Below are 23,951 nucleotides of genomic sequence, written 5' to 3'. Positions count from 1 at the left end.
ACCAGAAATGGAAATGTAGTACAAAATGTACTCCTATGCATCAGTCTGCCAATAACCACGTATCCCTGGGAATTCCAGTGGGATTTGTCAAATGAATCTTTACAGTATGATGCTTACTTTCCAGAGTTAGCATTCCACAGTACAAGGCCATTTCATAATGTAAAACTAAAGAGAGCTGAGTATAATCCCCCTAGAATAAATAAAACGTAAAAGTGGGTGGTGTTTAAAAGCACAAGAGAATTGTGCTGAAGCCCATGGCGCCCATGGTGCCCATAAGGGCAATTCATCCATGGACAGTTCTTCTCCCTGAACTGTTCAGGAAGAGGAATGAGGGTTACAATGAGGCAAAACTGTGATAACTGACAGGACAAAGGGTCAGACAGGTTAGAAGCCCAGGGCACTTGAGTCCAGGCACCGCCACGTGGGGCCATCGGGAAAGGTCTATCCCCACCCCTCACTGCTCCTGCATCTCTGTGCTCAGCTTTCTGTCACTGTTTTTGGACTCAAGAGAAAGCCTTTAGCTTTAGCTACTGGAGGATTTAGAATTTTAAAAAGATGATCTCGAATCCCATCCCTTCCCACATTTGGGAAGACACTGACAGAAGCTCAGACAAGGGCAAGGCTAACTCCCCAAAAGAAGCCTCACTCTGATACCTTTGACAAAAGGGCCAATCCCAGGAGCCACAGAAGCAACACCTTCCTGTGGGCCCTGACCTCTACCCTGAGGGACTCAGCTCCTCGCCCCTCCCCTCCCCCTTTACTCACGAGTCCACTCTTGTCTGCCCACCCAACTGCATTAGGGAACTGAAGGACTATTTTAACTGACGGAGAAATGAGGTTGGGGCTGGAATCGCCAGGCCTAAGGAAGGTGTTCCCGTTTTTCATTGCAGGCCTCATGACTCCTTTAAGAAGAATATCCTATTTATGGCAGGAGGACCTGTTGTCCCAGAAAAAAAATCTTTCCATGTAATTTTAAAATTTTCACCATCAAGTAGTAGATAAAAATTAAGTGATTTTTTTTCCACAGATTTGCATGAGAATTTTGTCTATTTCTCTGGCTCCCAGAGCCTCAATTTTCCCTGTAGAAATAGAATGGAAGGAAATATCCTCTTAAGACTGACTTATGTTCCAAAGACCACAACGCCTTTAGGAAACAGAGGCCTAAGGTACACATACCAAAACACACTGCTTACAAGTTTGTATGTAAACACAGATAGACACATAGTAAACACCCACCTACACAGTAACAGAATGGTGATTACAAGAGCATCATTGAATACTGAAAGAACAGAAGGGGTCACAAGGCCTTCCAGCTCCTCCATTTCACGCTTGCTCGTCACTGGGTTCTATTGACTTGAGGTTTCCTACCTCCAGTAGGAAATCAGATCCAGCAGGTATGCCTGGGGCCTTAAAATACATATTGGTTTTCTTTTCTTCCTGTAAAACTTAATAGTTTAATCCTCAATATGTAGAGGAAGAAATTAGAGCGCAGAAAATCAAGATGTCATCTGAGGCTACAGAGCAAGTAACAAAGGACACCCTGGTTTCTGTCCCTTGTCCTCTCCTTCCCTGTTACACTTCGCTGCTTTTCACAGTGTCCCCCAGGAGGCCCGTCATCCACTCCTAGGCTAAGGAAGCACTGAGATGTTCTGTTGCTGAAATTGGGTGGTAAGCTGCAAGAACAGGCACCAGGCCTGTGACACATCGTAGGCACCAAATAAATGTCCAATAGATGCCTGTCGGCAGTTACTCAACCTAGTTGGACACCACAGTTTACATACCCATCTCAGTGTAGGACCATCCAAATAGATGCGAAATTATCTAGCTGGATTCCAAGATCCAGCTGGGGAGGTCATAAACGCCTAAATTTATGAAGATGCCACATTCAGACAAACAAAGTTGATAAGCTTCATAAGATTAAACGCTATGTCATCCTTTGTTCTCAAGAGAGTGTCTGTAAGAAATACATGAACCTAAGGTATGATGTGGCTGGCCATTTACCTAAGCATTTGGGAAATGTACAATAAAAACAAACTATTCTGAGGAGAAAATCCACGACTGCAACAGTTATGTCACATAGATTTTTGTTACTGTTTTTCAATGCTTTTTCTACCTCTCTCTCTCCTTCTCTCTCTCTTTCAAACTCCCCCCTTCTCTTTTCCATCGCCATACATACATCATAGGTAGATTTTTTTCACGGTGGAAGAATAAATATGATTTCATATATTTTCCCTTTGTAGCTACAAATCAGAAAAAGAACAATCAAAACACTTAAGAAGCCAAAAGGGAAGTATTACGAAAACAGGACTACAGATTAAATCAACGGGCACATGGACCATGTGTGCCATGCAGTCCAGCCCTGCCACCTCCTTGGCAAACCAGGCTCTGTTGGAACAAGGAATGAGGAGCGACTATTCAGAATGATGAGAAGGGATAGGGGAGAGAAGTTCCCAGCTGGCCTGTGGTTCTCAGGCCTCCCCAGCCACAGGAGCTGGGCTCTTTAAAGTGTGATCCCTCCCTGACTACAAAGTGCTACCTGGAGAAATATTGCTGAGGATCGTTTACAGACAAGGTCCTGCTCATTAAAAAGAAAGTTCCATGCCCAAAACTCTGGAACCATTTGCTGAACAATCTTTGAGTCTTCTACTCTGGAAGCCAAATGGTTATATCCCCCAGCACGGATTCTGTTTCCATTTTTACAGTAAAGGAACTGCCTTCTCTCACTCCCCTTCCACTGTTAAATCCAGTCTTGACTATACACAGATTCCTGATCATTCTTCAGTCAACATTTTAAAGACACACGAATGAACTCAGTCAGCACATACTTATTACAGGGCAACTGAACTCTGGGTGATCAGAGCTAGGACACCACCCAGACCTGATGCTCCCCATCCTCACCTGTCCCAGGGTGATGGAGGCAAAGCCAGCCATGGCCTCCCAACCCAGCCTGGGCATTCAGCTACAGCAAACTCTGTGCAGAATGTATGTATCTTTCCATTGCAAAAGTGAAAAGGTTACAAGATGGGGGAGCTTTGGTGCCTTACGATTTATAAAGCTGATACATACTAGTAAATGGAATGATAAAACCAAGGAGTAAAAGTGTCTTAAAAAAATAACTTCAGGGCTTATAAAGACTCTCTTTTTGACATTAAATATTTATAAAGTCATATGCTACACATATAACATCTTTTCTGTCTTTCTGCAAAGCTGAAAATTTAGTCCAGAAAGACAACCACACCACAAAACAACACTCAGAGAACATGCATCCCATAGCACTGACATTTATACTCCAGAGTCTATGCACGCTCCAGGCAGGCCCTAAGACAATGTCCATTCCTAAGTCTTCACTCAGGAGGGTGCAGTTGTCACTAGCTGTCCTGTAGTGAACCTGATTCAGAGTGATCATTATCTCAAGTGAAACAAAACTGATGCCAATGGGTGTAAGGCTCACTGACAAACAAAATCTCAAGCTATTTAAATTAAGAGAGGTTTGTTTAAAATAAATTAAAAATAAAGTTTTTAAAATGAGAGCTTTAAATATGTAATCCATCTCTTCAGGGAAATGTTAGTAATGTCTATATGCCGAATTTTCTTAAGGACTATATATTTGTGTAAGAATATATTATTTACTCATCACTCCAATCACTTCATAAATTACTGTGCCTTGTTCCTCAAAATAGTTAGAACCCCTACAAAAAACCCGCTAGGTAACAGTTGTTACTATGACTGAGTTGTTACTATGACTTAGGTTTAAGTGCTAAGTACCTTAATCCTCCAATAAGATTACATCAAAAATGGACATTTTATGACAGAATCACTCATTTATCTCAAAGCCAAAACAAATAGAAAACAACACTATTAAAGGAATTTCAGTATTTTCTGACTACTGCTGCAGAAACACAGAATCTCAGCAGATCACAGACATGCAGGAGATCAGCACTATATAGGAAAAAATTAACAAGTCAAACTCAGTACACCTTGAACAACTGGATTAAAGGTAGACTCAGTGTAAAACCAAGTTATTTCTTCCTCAAAGCAACCATTAGCTACAAAAGAAAAATGATTTCATATCCTTGGTCCATAAAGAAGAAATATTTATTTACATTCTCAACGGACCAAAAGAGGTTTTAAACATCACAATTAAAATTGTATGCTTCCAAAAATATCATATAATCAATGCACTTAACTTAAAGCTTCAGGTATTAAGAACTTCATTTAGACTTTTTAAAAAAACAACACAGACGTACTTTCTAGAGTGCAAAAGGCTTCTTATTAAATATTTCAGAAACACAAAAGCAATTTGTTTGGAAACACAGGAATCCTTTGCTGAAGGGCCATCACTACAAAGACACCCATTGCCGGCAATGGGCACTAGACGAACCACCAGCTGGGGGAAAACACAACTCTGAGCTCTATGCTCAGTCCATGCGCCTCTCAGGTGACCCAGTTATTTGTACAAGCTCATGGTTGGACTCTGGTACATGCACATGTACGCATCACAAAGAAGTCTTCGTGCACAGCCTTGAATTCTTCTGGAGTCCAGGGAATGCAGGTCCTCCAGAGACATCTTCAAGTACTCTCCCACCTCTGGGCAGGGCGTCACTTGTGGAATGTTGAAGCCATTCTGACCGCCTAGAGAGAAGAGGAGAGCTCTCTTTAGGGCAGGGAACATCTAAACCATCTTGGCACCCTGTCCCACCAGAACAATTTCAGTCCTAGAGTTCAGTGAAGGCTAACTCTCATATTGTGAAGACTTGGTTTCACTTCTGGTTTCTAGAATTACAGTCTCCTTTAATTCATCAAATTTTTCATTCCTTGTCTTCTGAAAGGGTTCTAGCAGGCAAGTACTCTTTTCCATAAGAATGTCTAATTCTGAGAAAATCTGGTAACATGCACACCACAACATTTCCCAAAGTTTTAAAAACATACTTGTACATGGTTTGTTTTACACACTGATGATCAGACTGTGTGAAGATGCTCTGATGCTCTAATTCTAAGGAAGCCTTTCTGGTTTAGCTCTCCCAGCTGCTTTCCCAAATGCATGCTGCTAATGCTAACTAGGGTTGGGGCAGAGACACAGGAGGGGTTTGCTGCACCCCTCAGGCATCTGGGAGCTGAGAAGATACTGAGAAGATGTGGTCTAGAGCTTGGCCTCTGGTCCAGAGGCTGCCACTGGGGGTGGCATGAGGTTGTTAGGCAGCCACATCAGAAAACCTTGGAGACTAGGGTTTGAAAGAATGGCTAAAGGGAAATTGGGCATGATAAGCACTTCACTACCAAGACCTCTTGAGTCCCTGGCACGCAAGCGTGTGTATTAAGTAACGACTAAGCTTTCTAAAACAGATCAGGCATACGTTTCTTCCTGAAATACAATGTGTAAGATCAGAAAGCCTGAGTTCGACATAAACCATACAATCTTAGCCCCCTTGAACTTCAACTTTAACAACATAAAAATAGGAATCATTCCAAGATAAATGTATTCCCAAAGAGCTCGACATATAGGTGCTTAATAAATGGCTCCTATGGCTTACACAAAAACAAGAAGTGCAACAAAAACTCTCTCAGCTTTAAAATAAGAATTTTTAGGATTCTTTTCTCTCTTTCCCCCTCTCCCCTCCATCACTCTGTCCCCCCTTTTCTTTTTGAGGTGGGAGCAAGCTGAGACAGGTTCTCCAACTCACAAGCGTCCTTCCTGCACCTCCCAAGAGCTAGAATTATGGGCATGTACGACCACAACTGTCCAAGATTCTTTAATTGTAGAGCTGTCAATTTATTTGAAGATGTAAGTCGTATCACCATGATACTCCTAAAGGGGTTTTTCTCACAAAATATCTTATTATTCTAAACAAGCTATCTCACTAGGAACCATCCCACTCCAAGCTAAAAGGCTGCTGGATACAGAAGAAGAGATTTTAAATACCATCTCGATCAGCCATACTGTCGAAGAAGAGCCATGCAGAGTCATCCTTCCCGTACTTCACAAAAGCAACATAGTGGCTTGTTTCTATGCAGAGAACAGCAAATAATTCCATCTTCTGACAGGGGATGCAGCCATGTCGCCAGTCCCAGTCAGGTAAGTCTTTGGGGAGTGACACTGGGTTATATGTATGATTCAGCCTCTTGGGATGAAGGTGGACCTAAAATAGATGATGAAGAGGGGCTATGCCATGAATGAGCAGAGCTGAGCAGAACATGATGTTTCAAGTGGGAGACCCCAAGAACTATCACTGAAGACTTCTCTCATACACAGCAACAAAGTGTCTCACAGACGCTTATCAAACCAATAGAAGAGGCACAAGCAATAACATTTTATTATGAATTTTTAAAGTGAATTATGATTTTCAGTGACTTTTTAAACTCTGCAATGTTTTCAACCACCAAAAACTTACTCTTGCACAGAGTTCATCCATTAGGTGGGGGCGGATTACCTGAGTGTTGCAGGTCTTACAGAACTGTTTGATCTTCCCTGCTGAGATGTCTGGGTCATCATAGCATTCTCTGCACTCATACATTGCAAGTCCCCCACAGATCCGGCACTGCCTGGGAGCTGAAATGTGTGCAGAGGGGAAGGAGGGGGAGTTTAAACACACGTTCTTCCATTAAAAAGAAAAGTTAAGTTTTTGTAAAGTTTGTGTAAAAGCAGAGTATTCAGGGCTTTATTTACTTTTTTTAAGTCTGACTGGGTGTAGTGGTGCACACCTTTGATCCCAGCACCCAGGAGACAGAGGCAAGCGATCTCTGTGACATTGAGGCCAGCCTGGTCTACATAGTAAGCTCCAGGACAGCTGTGGCTACAGGGAGACCCTGTCTCAATAAAACAAACAAAAATAAAGTCCAACCCTCTCTGATCCTCTTAAACTTTCAGTTGGATTTTCTTAGATTTGGAATATCTTTAACGGTATTTTCTTCAAATAACTAGTTTTGATAGCCTATTCTAGAATTTTCACTGATTATAAAATGTCCAAAGTAAAGAAAGCATAAAGAAAATTGATAGCAGGTATGATTTTAGTCAGCAAAGACAATCACTGTCAATACTCTGAACTTTATCTTCACATCTTTTTACCTGTGCTTGTGTCTGCACATACAGGCACATGTATCTGTATCAAGCTTCTCTTGCATAGCCCATGCATGTACTTGCCTTTCCAATGCTATGGCATCATGACTATTTTCATAAACATTATCTTCAAAACCATGAACGTGAGCAGTAGTAGTTTTATTTACAGATATATAATTCATTCAACCACATCCCTCTCATTAACATTTAATTGCCTCTAATTTCTTTCCTTTTTTGTTTGTCTGTTTGTTTGTTTTAGACAGGGTCTCCCTAGCCCCAGCCTGCCTGGAACTATGTAGACCAGGTTGGCCTTGATCTCACAGAAATCTGCCTGCCTCTGCCTCCTGAGTACTGGGGTTAAAGGCGCATGTGACCAGCTCTAATTTCTTAGTTATAAGAAAAGTATTTCTGCATAAAAAAAGATTTATTTCTATTTTTTTCAGAATAAATTCCCAGAACTCAAATTATTGGCTTGATATGTCCAGGCTCTTTGGCTACTGAATTGCCTACCAGAAGTATTATATCCACAACCAATGAAGAGACCAGGAAGACTATTTCTAATAAACAAAGTAAGCTAAAAATATTGTATACTTACTGTCTTCAAGTAAATCTGTTATATTTAATTCCAGAGAGGGAAAAATTTTTTTAAATAGTTTAAAGTCTTTTCCAAATCGAGGCATCTGAATAATCAAACATGATGGTGCCTTTAAAACAAAAGATACATATTTTTAGAAATCAAAGTCCTGGGGCACTAGGGTTAGGGATTCAGTTCAGTGGCAGAGTGCTCACCTAGCATGCACAATACCCCAGCACTGAGGGAAGAAGAGCTAAAAAAATGTTTTCCTGTGATACTGAAATAGTTATGGCTGTTAAGTCAAGCAGCAGTTTTCATCACAGTGCTAGTGGCCTGTGAAAAGGCTCACACATGAATGTGCAACGTGGACCAGAGCAGCAGCAAACTACCTCATCACAGAAGATGCTACTCTTTATCCATCAGCAAATAAATAACTGGTCACTGAAGTTTTACCAAAACTCACCGCAGATGAACATGATAAAAACAAACCACAAGCATGTACTACTAAAATGACAGACACTCAATAAACAGTAAAAAAGAAAATTTGCATCATTTGTTCATTAACAAACCAATACAGATAAATTTACTGACATTTTATCTCTTAAATGGAGAAAAGATTACCTTTGATACATTTAGATATATATCTTTGGAAGTAAGATACTTTAAAAGTCTTCAAGTTTCAAATTAGTTTGTTTTCTTTGGAAATCCAAATCCAAAAGTCTAAGGTACTTTATATAAGAAGGACAAAGGTGGAACACAGGTGTGTGTGTATATGTGTGTATATGTGTGTATGTGTGTTTATGTGTATGTATGTATGTGTGTATGTGTGTGTATGTGTGTTTGTATGTGTGTGTTTGTGTAGTTTGTGTGTGCTTCAGTGGGAGAGCACTGAGAGTTGTAAAGTTTGTGCAAAAATCTTGGGTTTAACCCTTAGCACTGCTAAGAAACAAAACAACAACAAAAAAACCCAGTAAATATCACTAACCTCAGCAAATTTCAGGTTACTGTTGATAAAAGACCATTCTAATAACTGCTGAATTGTTGGAACTCCAACTTTCTCATTTTTTTCCATAAAAATTTGATAGAAGTTACAGTCTTGAACTTTTTGACCCGCTGATCTAAGAGCATGCAGAAAGAAACACATGTAAGGTTGCTATTAAGTGCTTAAGTCAGAATGTGAGGCTGTCCCAGCAGGATCTGAGAATACAAAGCCATGACACTGAAATGCAGCTTTGGATAGTCCAAGTACCAGGACACAGAAGACAATGATTCACATGAAATAACTAAATGTACTTATGCAGAAAATCAGATAAATGGTTTCTTGCTTTATTGTAACTTATTTAAAAGTTCTCGTGGTGACTCCCAAAATAACATCGGCTATTGTCATAGCCTTTGATTGCCTCCCAGAACTTGAAGGTAAGATCCTATTGCTGAAGACAGGACATACTTTGGACACAAGACTTGGAGCAATGGAGCTAGAACTGACCTAGAAGCCTCCTCCCTGAAATTAGCTCCCACAGTATCAAAAGATACTATGCAAACTGCTAAGAGATAAAACCAATCAATGATTCCACCCAGCTTTAAAGTCTATGAAGCACAACAATGACCAGCCCAGCAAGTAATAGCACTTTTATCTTGAGGTTAATCAACAGCTGTCAAATTGGACAGGCCTGCTCGATGGGAGGGAACTCATGTGTGGTACTGTAAACATAGCCAAATACACATGGCTAGAGGGGTCATAAATCCTAAAGAAAACCCTTTTTATCAGATCCTTAAACCAGCATAATTTCTTACTGTATTCTAAATATGTATCCTTATATTTACAGACATGTGTACCTCTCACCACTCACCAAAGAAGTTTCTTTTTGCAACAGATGGAGACTATTACAAAGTTCCACAACTGGTCAAACGCAGAGAATAAATGTCTGTGAGGTGCCTAGCCATAACTGACACATCTACAATGCAACTACTACACTGAAGGCTTAGGGAACAGTAGAACAGGGAACAGAAAGAATATTAATGCATCTCCCAACTCTCACCAGCAAAGCTTCCTCATGCAACAGATGATGATTAACACAGAAAGCCATAACTGGACAAATTGCAGAGAATAAAAGGAGTGCTTATCCCTGAGTAGGACACCTATATCAAATCTCTGCCATCCAAGGCTCAGGGACCATTGTTGAAGAGGAGGAAGAAAGATTGTAAGAGCCAGAGGTGGTAGATGACCACAAGGAAACAGAGTTTTCCAGACAGCTAGGAAGTTATTCATATGAACTCACAGCAATGGTAGCAGCATGCATAAGACCCATGCAAGCTCAAGCCTGAAAAAAACGTAGCATAGGAATGGAGAAGTGTAGAAGAAGCCCCAACCTCAGCTGAGGACACTCCAAGGGCACAAGAATACAAACTTGGCAACTTTCAAAGATAATGGCACCCACACTTTACAAATATGAATATAAAAACATGGATTTGTGAACTTCTATTTATATATATATATATCTGAGTTACTCAGTAGATTAAATATAATGCAGATATGACATTGCCCACCTAAGAATACCCGAATCCTACAGCTCCATGTTGGGTGTCTGGGACTCATGATGGAATCATCTAGGGTACAGGGCCTGGGCAGCCTAACTCCAGTGTTCATACTACTGGGTTTCAGTCTTATTTTCGTCAATATTTCTTTGCTATGCTCTCATTCTTCCCTTTTGGAATGAAGAGTATTCACCACTGCATATTACAAGTATGAAACTTGTTTATTGATTTTGCAGCGCGTCACAGTTATAAGACTACCTAAGTCTCAGAAGAGACTCTGCACTTACGCTTTTAAAAAGTGTTAGAACTGTTAGGATTATGGAGACTTTTGAAGTGGGACTGGATATATGTGCATTCTAAGATGGCCATGAGTCTAAAGGGACAAATGATGAAAGGTTGTAACAACTTACAAATGATATGCTTGGGGGATGGAGAGATGGATCAGAGGTTAAGAACACTTCCTGCTCTTGAAGAAGACTAGGGTTCAGTTACCAACACCCACATGGCAGCTAACAATCATCCTAACTCCAGTCCCTGGGGATCCAACACCTTCTTCTGACCTCCACAGGCACTACACAATACAAGTGTACCCACATGGTGCACTGCTCATCAACCATCTAGAACTTCAGTTCCAGGGGATCCAATGACCTCTTCTGGCCTCCCTAGGTATCAAGAATACATGTGGTGTACTTACTGAGGTAGAAGATCCACCCTAAATGTGGGCAGCACCATTCCATGGGTTGGGGTCCCAGATTGAATAAAAAGAAGAAAGTGATTTGAGCACCAGCATTCATCTCCCTCTGCTTCCTGACTGAAATGCAGTGTGAAACCAGCTGCCTCATGCTCCTGACATCACGGCTTCCCCACCATGACAGACTGTAGCCTCAAACTATGAGCCAAAGTAAACCTTTCCTTCCATTAAAAAAAAAAGAAGCCAGACCATGTTTCAGATGTTTCACTCACACAATCTGAAATCCCCTTATCTTTGCTTCTTGACTGCTAACATTATTCCACATGTTGCCCACCTCCAATCACATTCTCTCTTGATAATGGCTTTAGTTTCACTTCCTCTTTAATGTTGCACGTGTAGCTAGTCATCCTCATTACCATCATTGTTGGTGGTTTTTAAGTAAGTCTCTGAGTGGTAATTTAGTCTTGGTTCTTTGGGAATTCCATACATTTTTATTCTTAGAATTAAGACTATCAAAATTCTCAAAATCTCATCAACACTGCTTCTTCCTGCTCTCTCAGCATCTCCTTGAGGAACTTGGTTATAATCTACCCTCCATGTCCCACCCTCTCTTTACTTTTGGGCTCCATTAGTGCCACTTCCTCAGTTCCAGCTTCTAGTGAGCAAGCTCCTCTCCCACTGCACCCTCTTGACTGAGACCCCTCCCTCGACTTTTGCCTGCTTATTTGATTTAGTTGGTCAAATCTACTTTGTCCTCCATTGGTCTTAGTCTTTCTTTTGTCTTTTTGATCATTTAAAAGTTTCCTACTACCTCTTCTGAGCTGTTCTCACTTCTCACTTGTAAGGGTACTCAATTTTCTATTGATTCTGTCAGCTGACCTCTCAGAAAACAAACAGGTGTATGGGGGAGAGCAAGTTCAAGAGAGAAATGACACTTTAGGGGAGGGAGACTAACCTAACAGTCTTTAGACAGTGGTTGCTTCTGGGGCGGGGGTATATTCCTTGGAATATAAGAACTGCCCAGAGCCCATCCCAAACTCCACAAGACCTTAGTGTGAGCAATGCCAGACCTGTCTGAGACTCACTGCAGTATTCAACCTATATTAAGCCTGGGGAGTTTGGTATCACTTAGGTATGGGTAGGCTAGGAAAAAAAAAAAAAAACTTAAGGATATAAACAACTAATTTACGTATCTGCAATTTATTTCTTTAAAAGGTAAAAACAGGGTATTCCTTCATTGAAGTCCCTCCCACTCTCAGGAGTTCTTTCTCAGTTTTCTTTAATAAATGTTCATTTATATTTGTTCCGCTCTTTAAAAAGTCAGAAAACAAAACTAAGCATTTTCCCACAGCTATCTGCTAGATGTCTTATATTAAGATATTTTTTCTTTCCCATTTATGTCTGAAGGCTGAATTCTAAGATACTTTAAACACTCCTGAGCTTGCTATTCAATTCTATTTATCAATACTTCTAATTATATACTATTTTAATGCCTATTGCTCTGCCTTTATAAATTATAATAGACCTCATCTTTCAAATAAAAGAAACTTTCACTACCTTATTTTGTAGAAAACTCTAAAATCATTTTGCGTTTCAAAAATAGGTTAAGATCTTGCTAATGTGCAAATTATTTTGTAAAATAATAGTATCTTTAAGTTATTTAATTTTCCTACCTAAACCACACTATTTCTCATTAATTAATCAAATCACCTTTTGGTTGTACATAAGGTTTTTTTTTGTTGTTGTTGTTTCGTTTTGTTTGTCTTTGTGAGACAGGGTCTCTCTGTAGCCCTAGCTGGCCTGGCACTTGCTATATAGACCAGTGGGCCTCCAATCCAGTAAGATCCACCTACCTATGGCTCCCAAGTTCTGGGATTAAAGGTGTGCATGATCATGCCTGTCTCTAGGTAAATTTTTAGAAACTCCATCTTAATAAAATTGATTACTTAGTATTTTTCTTTCCTGAAACATAAAATATTCCCCTTTCATATATGCTTGAAGGCATACAAAAATGTTGCTAATTTGCCCATGATTATTTTTACATGGATAAATTATAAATAATTTGGTAATTCTAGTAGTTTTTAGATAATTCTCTATAATTTTGTAGGTACATACATAACTGTTATACCTGATGGATCATGTCATCTCACAGGAATTCACAGAAATTCTCAGACTTTAGCTGTGGCACTTTCCTGCCTGCATTCCTTTTCCCACACATCACTTGAACACTAGTTTCAAACAGCATCACTTAGGCACAGAGGTAAGAACTCATCAATGATGAGCTTTTAAGGAAGTGATAGTACACGACTAAGATTTTTAAAAAAAAATCCCAAGCTAAAATGATGAATGATGTACTATTCAGGAACACTCAAACCACCTGTGAAGCTCCAACATTCAAAAACATCTCACTAAGAACTATATTGCATTAATCTCACAGGATTCCTTCAACACGGGGAAAAGGAAAAGGTCGAGGTTCAAATGGAAGTCTAACTAAGCTCTGTTGGTGACGGGCAGTCAAAAATAATGCTCTCATAGTTTTTGATTATATTAGAATGAGATTGTCTTGAAAAGTTCATTAATTGAACTTCCAAAAATACTCATACTCCATTTTAAAAGAAAATAAATTTTAAGAGTATTTATTATTTTAAGGTTGATTAAAAGTACAAGTTCACCTGTATTCTTCAAGTTAAGTGTAATATTAGAGAGAGAGCAGTAACTAGTAAAAACTTACATTTATACTTATATAGCTTAATTAAGAACTCAGATAATATGTGCAGTCATTGGCAAGGTACTCATTCCTATTGAATGATGGAGGTGGGAAAGAGAAAGGTCCACTTTCCAATGCCTCTATGACAATTCGAGAATTACCTTATTTTTAACAATGGCTCAACCCTTAGAATATCATGGAACAAGATATTTAAGAATTCTTCTGGATCTAGGAGAAAAGAAAAAAAAATCAAATAAAAAACAGGCAAAAATTTTAAACCATTCTGTTCTTTATAGCAGCCACACTTCTACACGGAACTAAATGTCACTTATTCAGTGTTATAACATTTTCAATTAAAAGTATAGTTTTGAAGCTTTCCTGACAAAGAAAAACTATAAAATATATGTAAAGGTTATGATAAAATGTTACATTTTAATTTTGTATCATCTTTAAAAGAATATAATCATCCACACAGAGTGAAATAATTTTTCTCTTATTGGGTTTAAGTAGAATAAAACCTGAAATATGCCCTACATTTCCTTGCTGTTTAAGTAATCATCATGTCTCTAAATATCAAGGTTATAGTATACAGTCAACAAATTTAAAGTCAGAAGTTGAATTTTTGAGTAAATTCATTAGCTGTGAATAGACTGAAACAGTGAGCACAGATGTAACCCTAAGTCAGATCTTCTGTAGCTCCTTTTACAATAAGAAAGACCAGGTTGGAGAACGTGAGTGACTCAGAACAAGGAGCAAGGCAGAATGTCATTGCTGGACAGAAAGGAAAGAATGCTCCACAGAGCCACCTGAAAGAGCAGAACCAGCCAGCTTCTTAAGGATCTCATTACCTCACATCACACTCATTTTTAGGTGATTAAATTAAATTAAATCCCCAAACTATACAGGCACATTTCAGGAAATAATTTAGCATGTTGCAAAATAACCTGCTTTCTTGTTATTTTCAATGCATGTACTATAAATTAAGAGGGCAACCTTTTTCTTCAGAGGTAAATCCTGATGCAGCCTCAACTTTTTCAAGTATTTTCCTCAGTTTCATAATTTTTGTGGCACACACATATCCATATCTGTTAATTAAAAAAAATAATTAACTGACACTAGCAAAGTATAATTAAATGCTTCTTACTAAAGTTTGAAAAGTAAAAGCTGAACCAGAATTGCTCTAGACACTACTAAACACCTTAAAATAGCTATGATATACTAATATAATTTTTAAATATTTTAAAGCCTTAGTGAAAAATATATGCTTATGATATTAAAGCATAAGCATTTTATTACTTTATAAAATAAGATATACAATTTCAAGAAAGTCCTTTTAATACCAAAGGCTAAGGACTATGGAAAAGGGAATTGATGAGATATTGGAAATCTAAAGTCGCAATCAAACCAGTCAACATAATTTATACTATTTTCTTTCATCTTTCCTTGAATACAGGACACACTCAATAAACTCAATCACTGACAAAATCCTAGCTCAAAAATGGCTTCAGACAAGAACCTTAGGGGCCAACGTGGGCTAAGGAAGGGCAAGTAAGAAACACCCAATCTTCTTATACTGGCTATTCACTCACTCATTAGCTCTTTGCAATCAGCATACACTGTGCACCTACCATTTACATTATAACCTAAAGGAGTAAGATTTGAAAAAAAAAAAAAAAAGGCTGTCTCTGTCTTTGAGAATTCAATAGTGAAAGCGCATCTCAGTCCAAACAACAGATATGAGTGTAGCAAACACAGGAAATGACAGGAAAAGTTTGTGGGCTTGTGCCTCATCTCACAGAAGTGATCTTGCCTCAGCTTCCTGAGTGATCAAATACTGGAATTACAGGCATATATATCACACCTAGCAAGATACATCTTGATCTCACAGGCCAGCATCTAACAAGTACCTTAGTATGGACAGGGTAAGACAGCACAATTAACTGGATGAACTATGATTCTAAACTGGTTGGGCAACAGTATGCAAACAGAATGCTTATTAATGCATTCATGGTGTTTTAGAAAAAGGGGTGCGGTAATATGCCTTAGAGTTGAGATTTGACTTGTATTGTTCTAGTGTCATTTACATGGAGAAAAAAAATCTGAAAGTTTGCTTAAAATTTGCATAAGCCAGATGTGGTGGTGCTGGCCTTTAATCCCAGAGGCAGGTGGATCTCTGTGAGACTGGAGGCCACTCTGGTCTCTACAGTGAGTTCTAGGCCAGCTGGGGTTACAGGGAGACCCTGTCTCAAAAAAAAAAAAAAAAAATTGATAAGGCAAAATAAAGTGAAAACCAAAACAAAGGGTAAGATAATTTACTTTCTGAGTTATGTAAAACAGCAAGTCATCTGGAATGCTTGTATTTCAGTATCTTGCTATTTTATTTTTAATGTGTAGTGTAGTATCTACATGTATATAAATGCATTCATGTTGCACAATGCCCTCAGAGGTCAGAAGAGGGCATCAAATCCCCTGGAGTTGGAATTAGGGGTGGTTGTTAGCCACCATGTGGTGCTGGGAACTGAACCTGGGTCCTCTGCAAAAGCAGCTAGTGCTCTTAACTGCTGAGCCATCTCTCCAGTCCCAGTATCTTGCTATTTTTGTCAAAATCTTTATATCAAGTTATTTTTTGTTTTCATTGTTAAATAGGAAAATACATTTAATTTTTTTTAGTTTTAGAGTTATGAGTTTTATTTTTTAATATTTTATTGAATTTTTTAGAATTTCATGACTCTTTCCCCTATCTGAACTCCCCCTTAATAATCCCCTCACCTGATTTCTTGTCCTTTTTTTTACCAACAAAACTTAAAATTTATCATATGAACTTTAAATTGCATAGCTTGCTCTCTGTATTCCAAACCAAATTTATTTTATCATCAATAGCCTTAATTAATTCTTGATTACTACATGTAGTGTTTTCATATAGCATCATCACATATCAAAGTCTTTGCCACATGGTCTTCTGTCACCTATGTTTATACCATTACAAACTGCCTGCTAAGGCAAAAAATAAGTAACAACCATATTTATAATTCTTAAACTAGAAAACAGAGAAAGACTGACCTCAGTAAAGGAGCCAACATATTACTGGGGTTGAAGAGATGGCTCAGCAGTTAAGAACACTGGCTGCTCTTGGAGAGGTCCCAGGTTCAGTTCCCAGCCCCCACATGGCAACTAACATTATCACCCCTAACTTCCAACTCCAGGGGATCTGATACCCTCTTCTGGCCTCTGTGGGGATTGCACACATGGTGCACCTACATACATGCAGGCATAACACTCACACCCATAAAAATAAAAATATTAAATAAAAAAATATGTTACTGCCAGGCATGGTGGCACAGGCCTTTAATCCTAGCACTCTGGAGGCAGAGGCAGGAGGATCTCTGAGATTGAGGCCAGCCTGGTCTACATAGTGAGTTCCAGGCCAGCTGGGGCTACAGGGAGACCCTGTCTCAAAACAAAAAAAAAAGTTACTAAAGTATACTTTATCTGTTTCTAATAGAGTGAATTACTAACTTGTACAAATACATAGTGCCAAAATGGTTTACATCATTTCATGGAATATACTATGTTCTATAAACTGGCCAGACTTAAGAAATTAAGTAAACAAAAGAAGTACAAAACTAACAGTTTTGAAAAATATTTTATAAGAACTAATTTATACTCACTTCTTATTATATGAGCACAAAGCATAAGTTAGTTACTATGCAAGGAAATAGCAAACAGAACAGCAACTAAAGGCATAATACAGCTTATCTACTTACATTCTCAGAGGATTAACGATCTCTGTCCTTAGAAGCTCTTGAGTCTCACTATAATATTCTACATCATTCTTTTCTTTGGGTCTAAGTAACACAGTGTCCAGAGCAGAGCTAAAAGCAAATAAGCTGCAAAATAAAAGAATATTTTTCCTCATGTTATAAACATATTAATTGAGAAACAGATTCTAAAAGGAGTCAGAAAAGGAAAAGAAGCGGAGTATGGAAGCCACGTAAGAATCCCTATGGTTAGAGAGTGCAGAGGCCCCATGCTTCAGTCATCAGGGCCCAGAAACCCTCCTGGTGAAGGTTACTAACACGGAGACTGTGACAGTAAACCAATGGTGTGAAGGTCTAAAAATATGCTAGAAAATTTAAGAAAACTAGTTTGCAAAAGCTGAAAGAGAGCTTAGAAAGCAAAGTCACACTACACACAGACAGCTTAAGAATTTGGAAATCATGTGTCAATATATTTCTTGCTCCCCTGTTTACCAAAGACATTTCTTTAAAACAACTTGTGAGTGACTAACAACAGAAAGCTGCTGGTACCAAAGAAAACAACATTTGGCTAATATAGAGTTTTACCAGGAAATCTAAGGAATATTATATCAAAGCTATGAGACTTATTTTTATCAACACAAAAGTATTCTCCCAAAAAAATGGCCTACCACTTTTATTCTGTCTTCTCCTGTTAAACTTAACTCATGACATAGTGGTGCAGAGCAGGCAGATCTACTCAGTTTAACTGAGATCCTTGATTCAATCTTCAAAGCCTAATGACTCTTATCATAGTAAGTTGTTCCACTTTGGGAAAATAGTGATTTCATGGAAAATAATTTTTAAAAACATAGTATCTTTACAATCATCTCCACCCACTAAAACAAATGCAGCACACATCAGCCAACGCCTTATTGCAAGTCATATTACTTGGCATGTGTGCAGTGGCACTACATTCACACAGATGCCCTCAGTAGATCTGTTCCACATGTATCCCTATACCTCTTACCTATAATTCACTGCATTATTTTTATAGTAACTATGGGGATATAGGAACAAGAGCCAAAATTCCATAGCTTCCAATGAGTAAATCTCCTGACCTTTCTTACCCCACAATCACCTAGTTTCTCTCCTCAAAGGCAGCTGGCACTTCCTTTAATACACATACACACACACACACACACACACACACACACACACACACACACACACACACACACACACACTTGTACCACTCCCTGACACAGGGCACTCTCTATTCCTACTCAGGAACTCTGAACTTACCAGAATAAGGTTGAGTCTAAATAGCAGGAATTGTAATGACCTTGGATCCCTTTCTTCTTTCCAATCATTATCTCTAAACCTTCTTTTTCCATTTTTGGTGGAGTGTTTTCTTCTACTACTTCACTTAAGTAGCCTCCAAATGCTGAAAAATGAAAAGAATCTTTTAAACTATTATAGCATATATTCTCATATACATTCCTTCATTCAAAATATATTTTGATATTTCATGCAAAAATTCTCAACCTTTAGTTAACTACTAGTCATCTTGGATTATAAAAAATGCTAATGTTCATTTTCAACATCACTTCCTCCACAATTTAAAAAACACTTGAGAAAATTAAGTCATGTGTAAAAAGCATCTGTAAAATAGATATTTTGTTATTTATCCAAAATGTTTCATTTTCAAGTGTAAAAAGAAAACAAAAAACTCTGAAGTAGTCCTTAACATTAAGAAAAGTGTTTTTCATAAAGACAGCTTTCCTGTTTTTACCTGCCTGACTCTCAAGCTGCTTCACGCCACTGTTCAGAAATGGGAAGGGCCAGCATGAGGACCATGATGACAGGTGATGAAAGAGCTGTCCTCCATCTATCAAGTTGTTCGTGTCCCAAGGCTATCAGATTTCTTTATAGAGTATCTCTGATTGAGATTCTTAAGATATTGGGGAAATCAATGGCAATAAATGGCCAGTATTTCTATTTCTACCTCCCTATTGTGGAAATAAATGTCTATAAGGAAGAGAAATGTCACAAGGAAGAGAAAAACATCCCCCTATTTTTCCCTTTTTAGATCACACGCCTTTAATCCCATCACTCAGGAGGCAAAGGCAGGCGGATCTCTGTGAGTTAGAGGCCAGCCTGGTCTCCAGAGTGAATCCAGGACAGCTGGAGCTACAGGGAGACCCTGTCTCAAAAAGACAAAAAAAAAAAAAAAAAAAAAAAAAAAAAAGAAGAAGAAGAAGAAAGAAAACTTTCTGATTAATACTTTCTCAAAACATCTCCTTTTAGGATAACCTTCTTATGCCTCAAGTAACAATCTTTACTGACTTAGAAACATGAACATTGGCAGGAAAATAATTGAAACACTGTCACCATCAGATAAAGCAAAGCAACATGAAATAGAGTCATTCCAAATGGGTAAATAAATGAAAAGTGTCCAAGTACCTAAAGAGTTACACCGTTCAATCTGATTGGAAACAGGCTGCAAGGATGCAAACCTAGAGTCAGGTCTGCAGCTCTTCAGTTTCACAAACAGTGCCTTCTTCAGAGCACAGGTGAAATACCTCGTACCCTTGAAGGTTCCGTCTGTACAGCCTGCACATTCATCTTCCTGAAAAAGAAAGGCTTCCGTATTCATTACACAGTACCTCTCAAAGGCAGAGCCACAGGACTACTGAACCCAAGTTTCCACTTTCCCCTTTCTCTGAATTGCTTCTTCAAACCTGTACTAAATAGAATGGCATCAAGAAAAAGAAAGTAGCTGGAGCTTCAGCCCTCAGCTAATGATTTAAGAAAATGACTCCTTAGCGCACCAAGAGGTACTTGATATATTTCCTTTCAAAATATATGACTTCCCTGGTTAACTGGCTTTCCCTGCACCATTTCCACAAGTATTAACACCAAAGGGAAAAAAAAAAGGCAGCTGGGCATGGTGGCACATGCTTTTAATGCCAGCACTCGGGAGGCAGAGACAGGTGGAATGAGTTCAAGGCTAGTGAGTTCAAGGTGGAGTGAGTTCAAGGCCAAGAACTCTGTGAGGTCAAGGCCAGCCTGATCTATGCACAGAGAGTTCCAGGTAGTCAGGATTAGATAGTGAAATGCTGTCTCAGAAAAATGAATAAATAAATAAAAGGCTAGGAAGAGGTAAATTATTTTAACTAGTCCTTTCAATTAAAATCACCAGCATGAAAAACAAATTTGAAGAAATAAATATATTTAAATAATAGCTAAATTGATTCAAACTCCCCCTTTCCTGATAATGAAACATCACACAATATGCTTTTCTAATCTCCAACAGGAAAGCCTTCCCCTCTACCAAAGATCTCTCATTTTAAAGTCAATCACCATCACTGATTGTGGTGGGAGAAGGAGGCTGAGGAATAAAAAGAAAAGCTGATAACAGAATTGCTTTCTTTCCTGCATTCTATTTAATACCTAAATATTCTAGCCTAAAAGTTTTATTCCTTGCTCACAGATAAACTAATATCAGGAAGAAGTGAGTCAGAAGCTTAAGGAGTGACAAAGGGTGAAGTTAGGCAGCATGGAAATAAAATTTTTCTCTACAGATGGCTTTTTTGAAAAATACAATGATTCCCCAAGAAAATATACAATGGGGAAAAATCTAGACAAAGTCTCATGTAGTTTTAGGGTCAAGTTAAATTACCAGTTCCAGTCCAGCTAGCACTTCATTAAGTCCTGGTGGCTGGCCAATCCAACGGATCACTCCATAGAAAGGAGGGTTCTCTTTCACTTCAGCCAGTGAGCCCACCTCTAGACCATGTGTGTTACCAGAAGAGATGGGCAAGGGCGGACTCTCCGGGACAGGTGCACTGTTCAGCTCTCCCATCACAGACTGCACTGACAGTGACAGCGGACTGTGAGCAATGCTGCCATTGGTATTGGGCATCTTTGTCAAGCTGAAGGGTAGAGAGTGAAATCTGTTCTCAGAAGACAAGGAGTTCATGGAAGGAGGTTGCGGTGGAGGTGACGAATGTCCAAAGTCTGGAGATAGCTCTGTAAGTGACTTTGCAGGGTCTTCTGCAACTATGAAAAATTGTTCCTAATTAGAAAAAGTTATTCAAGAACATTAAATATACCTTTTATCACTAAAAATTAATACACAGAGCTAGTCTAACTGACCAGAAGACCTCTCTGCTAGGATTCTCACAGGTATGGCAAATTTAATGGCTCTAAAATAATGTTCTTGTTTCTCTTCTCTACCTCCAAACTTTTTTGTCTTAGTAAATGGCACCCAATTGTTTAAATTTTTTAAAAAAAAGCAACTATGACTGTCATATTCTTTACCTAGAATATGATTAAGTTAGAAATCAGTATAAACAGACATAAAAATTATGAACAAATTCAGAGTAACTAATGAATCAAAGGAAAAAAAAACAAGTTTTAAAAATAAATTTAAAAAAGAGAAAAACCAAAGAATAAAGAACATTTTTGGAAAACAGGTAAGTAACTTTTAGAAAGTAATTTATGGACAGCTTATTTTAGAAAAAATAAAAGCTATATATTAACTCGGCATATAACTTAGGATGCCAGAAAAACAGAATAAACAACAAAAACTAATGAAAGAGAAACAAAACAGAATAAAGAAGCTTGAAGCCAAAATAAACACAAAGAAAATAACTCAAGAAATCAAACCTCCAGTAAAGACAAGGATCAAAAGCTGTTTCCTGAAGATGACTGACGCAGCTGGCAGGCACACACTGCTTCTCGGGGGGAAAGAACGACCTTGATAGTGTGGAGATAATCAATAATCCACATGCTTTACAACACTGTACTGGGACTGGGAATATAGCTCAATGGTAGAGTGCTGGCCTAGCATAATGAGACCCTAAATTCAGTAACCAGAAATGCAAAACAAAACAAAAAAAAATTCACCCAACTGGAGTCCTATTCATACTCTGCACAAAATTAGCTCCAGGCAGCATGAAAACAAATGTGATGGGCAAACTATAAATTTCTGGAGGATAATACAGAAGAATGTTCTTTACGATTTTATGGAAGATTTATGGAAAATATTGTAAAGATGATCTCAGTAAAATTAAGCACTTGTTTATTAAGAGGAGTCATAGATCCACAAGGAGAAAATATTTGCAATACATTTTGCTCATAAAAGATTAGAACTTGAAAAAGGGCTTTAAACCAAGAAAACTGGGGGGGGGGGGGGACTTGAAAAGGTAATTCACAGAAGAAACTCAAATAACTAATAAATCAGTGTAAAAAACCCTTGCCTTCCCTACTAGACAGATCAATGCAATCAATGAACAGCATGAGATAGCATTTCAAAAGTTACGTGTTCATGCTACTCTCATCCTGCCTCAGAGAAGCCTCTCTTCGTAGAGACTTGTGGCTGCTCATGATGCTTAGAAAATACGGCTGTTGAGAGCTTAGCCCTAAACAGGACACTGACACCACCACTTCTGAGGCTCAGGGAACACTGCAGATGAGGGAATAGAAAGAAGAGCGGGAAGATGAGGAGAAAACTCTCGAATCATGACATAGCCATGGCAAATATGAACTCACAGCAGCTGTGGTTGCCTGCACTGGGCCTGTCAGTTGCCATGCTTGGACTGGGCAGAGGTTCATGGGACCCTACCCCTCCCTGCTGAACTACTGGTAACTGACAGATTCTGGGGGAAGGGACAGTCACTGGCTTCAGTTATATGCCACATGGTGAGCCCACCACGCTCAGTGGATATACAGATGGTCCTAGTTAAAGTCAGTGGATCACAAAACAAAACAAAAAGGCATGAATGTGGAAAAAGGATCTGTAGGGAGGAGGGAGTAGAGAAAATGGCAGCTGTGAGAGGAAGAGAAGGCAGGGGGTGAAAGTAAACAGAACATACTCTATACATGTATAAAGTGGTCAAAGAATAAATTTAATCAATAAAATAAATAAAAACATTGCCAATACTAAAATAAATTGCAGCTCTTAGAAAAATAACTGTTCATAAGAATAAGGATTAATTGATGCTCTTATAAAATTCTCATGGCAATATGCTATAGACTCCCCTAAAATTTCTTATGTTGAAACTTACTCTCCAATGTGATTACATTAGAAGGTGAGGTCTATGGAACGGGATTAGGATCTGAGGATGGAACCCTCATGAATGTGACTAATGAGTATCCTCACATACAGGGTCACTCAGAGAACTTTGCTCTTCTGTCAAGAAGGATGTTGTATGAATCAGGAAATGAGTCCTTGAAAATATCAAGTCTTAGACTTCCAAACCTCCAGAGCTGAAAAATAAGTTATGTTCACAAGCTACTCAGTCTATGGAATACTGTTAGAGTAGCCCAAATGGACTAAGTGTGTAAATTAGTATAACTATGTTGAGAAATAGTCTGGCATTATTTCAAAAAGGAAAGATGTGTATTTATTATCACAGATCCCAATAAGAGCACTCCTAGTAACATACCCTGGACATATGCAAGAATGTTAACAGCAAAGCTATTAATGAGAGTAAGAAACAAAAACATTCCAAACACTTTCCACTGGTAAACTAGATAATTAAATTATGGTATATTTATATCATGGAAAATCAATGAAAATAATAAATTATAATTATATGCAGAAGCTTTTCATGAATCTTAATGTTGAGTGAAGGAAATCACACAAT

General features: G+C 38.5%; 1 protein-coding gene across 4 annotated transcripts in view; it reads right to left on the bottom strand.

Annotated features, from left to right (window-relative positions):
• Positions 1 to 2,206: 2,206 nt before the first annotated feature.
• Cyld (CYLD lysine 63 deubiquitinase) overlaps positions 2,207 to 23,951 on the bottom strand; it is a 70,016-nt gene continuing 48,271 nt past the window's right edge. For 3 of the 4 annotated variants that reach the window (XM_008828312.3, XM_008828316.3, XM_008828313.3), the window contains 11 exons: positions 20,981 to 21,360; positions 19,762 to 19,927; positions 18,601 to 18,742; positions 17,326 to 17,448; positions 14,555 to 14,646; positions 13,723 to 13,789; positions 8,614 to 8,746; positions 7,650 to 7,758; positions 6,429 to 6,547; positions 5,921 to 6,137; positions 2,207 to 4,632 (listed from right to left, as the gene is read on the bottom strand). In XM_008828312.3, the coding sequence (XP_008826534.1) occupies positions 4,448 to 4,632; positions 5,921 to 6,137; positions 6,429 to 6,547; positions 7,650 to 7,758; positions 8,614 to 8,746; positions 13,723 to 13,789; positions 14,555 to 14,646; positions 17,326 to 17,448; positions 18,601 to 18,742; positions 19,762 to 19,927; positions 20,981 to 21,360 (1,733 nt within the window). In that variant the 3' untranslated portion in view covers positions 2,207 to 4,447. The remainder of the gene's footprint in view (positions 4,633 to 5,920; positions 6,138 to 6,428; positions 6,548 to 7,649; positions 7,759 to 8,613; positions 8,747 to 13,722; positions 13,790 to 14,554; positions 14,647 to 17,325; positions 17,449 to 18,600; positions 18,743 to 19,761; positions 19,928 to 20,980; positions 21,361 to 23,951) is intronic. The other variant, XM_029561213.1, reaches the window with a different exon arrangement.

The sequence above is a fragment of the Nannospalax galili genome, unplaced genomic scaffold, assembly GCF_000622305.1.
Source record: "Nannospalax galili isolate Female #2095 unplaced genomic scaffold, S.galili_v1.0 scaffold1353, whole genome shotgun sequence".
In the NCBI taxonomy this organism is placed as follows: domain Eukaryota; kingdom Metazoa; phylum Chordata; class Mammalia; order Rodentia; family Spalacidae; genus Nannospalax; species Nannospalax galili.
This window is presented reverse-complemented; position numbering and strand designations above follow the sequence as displayed.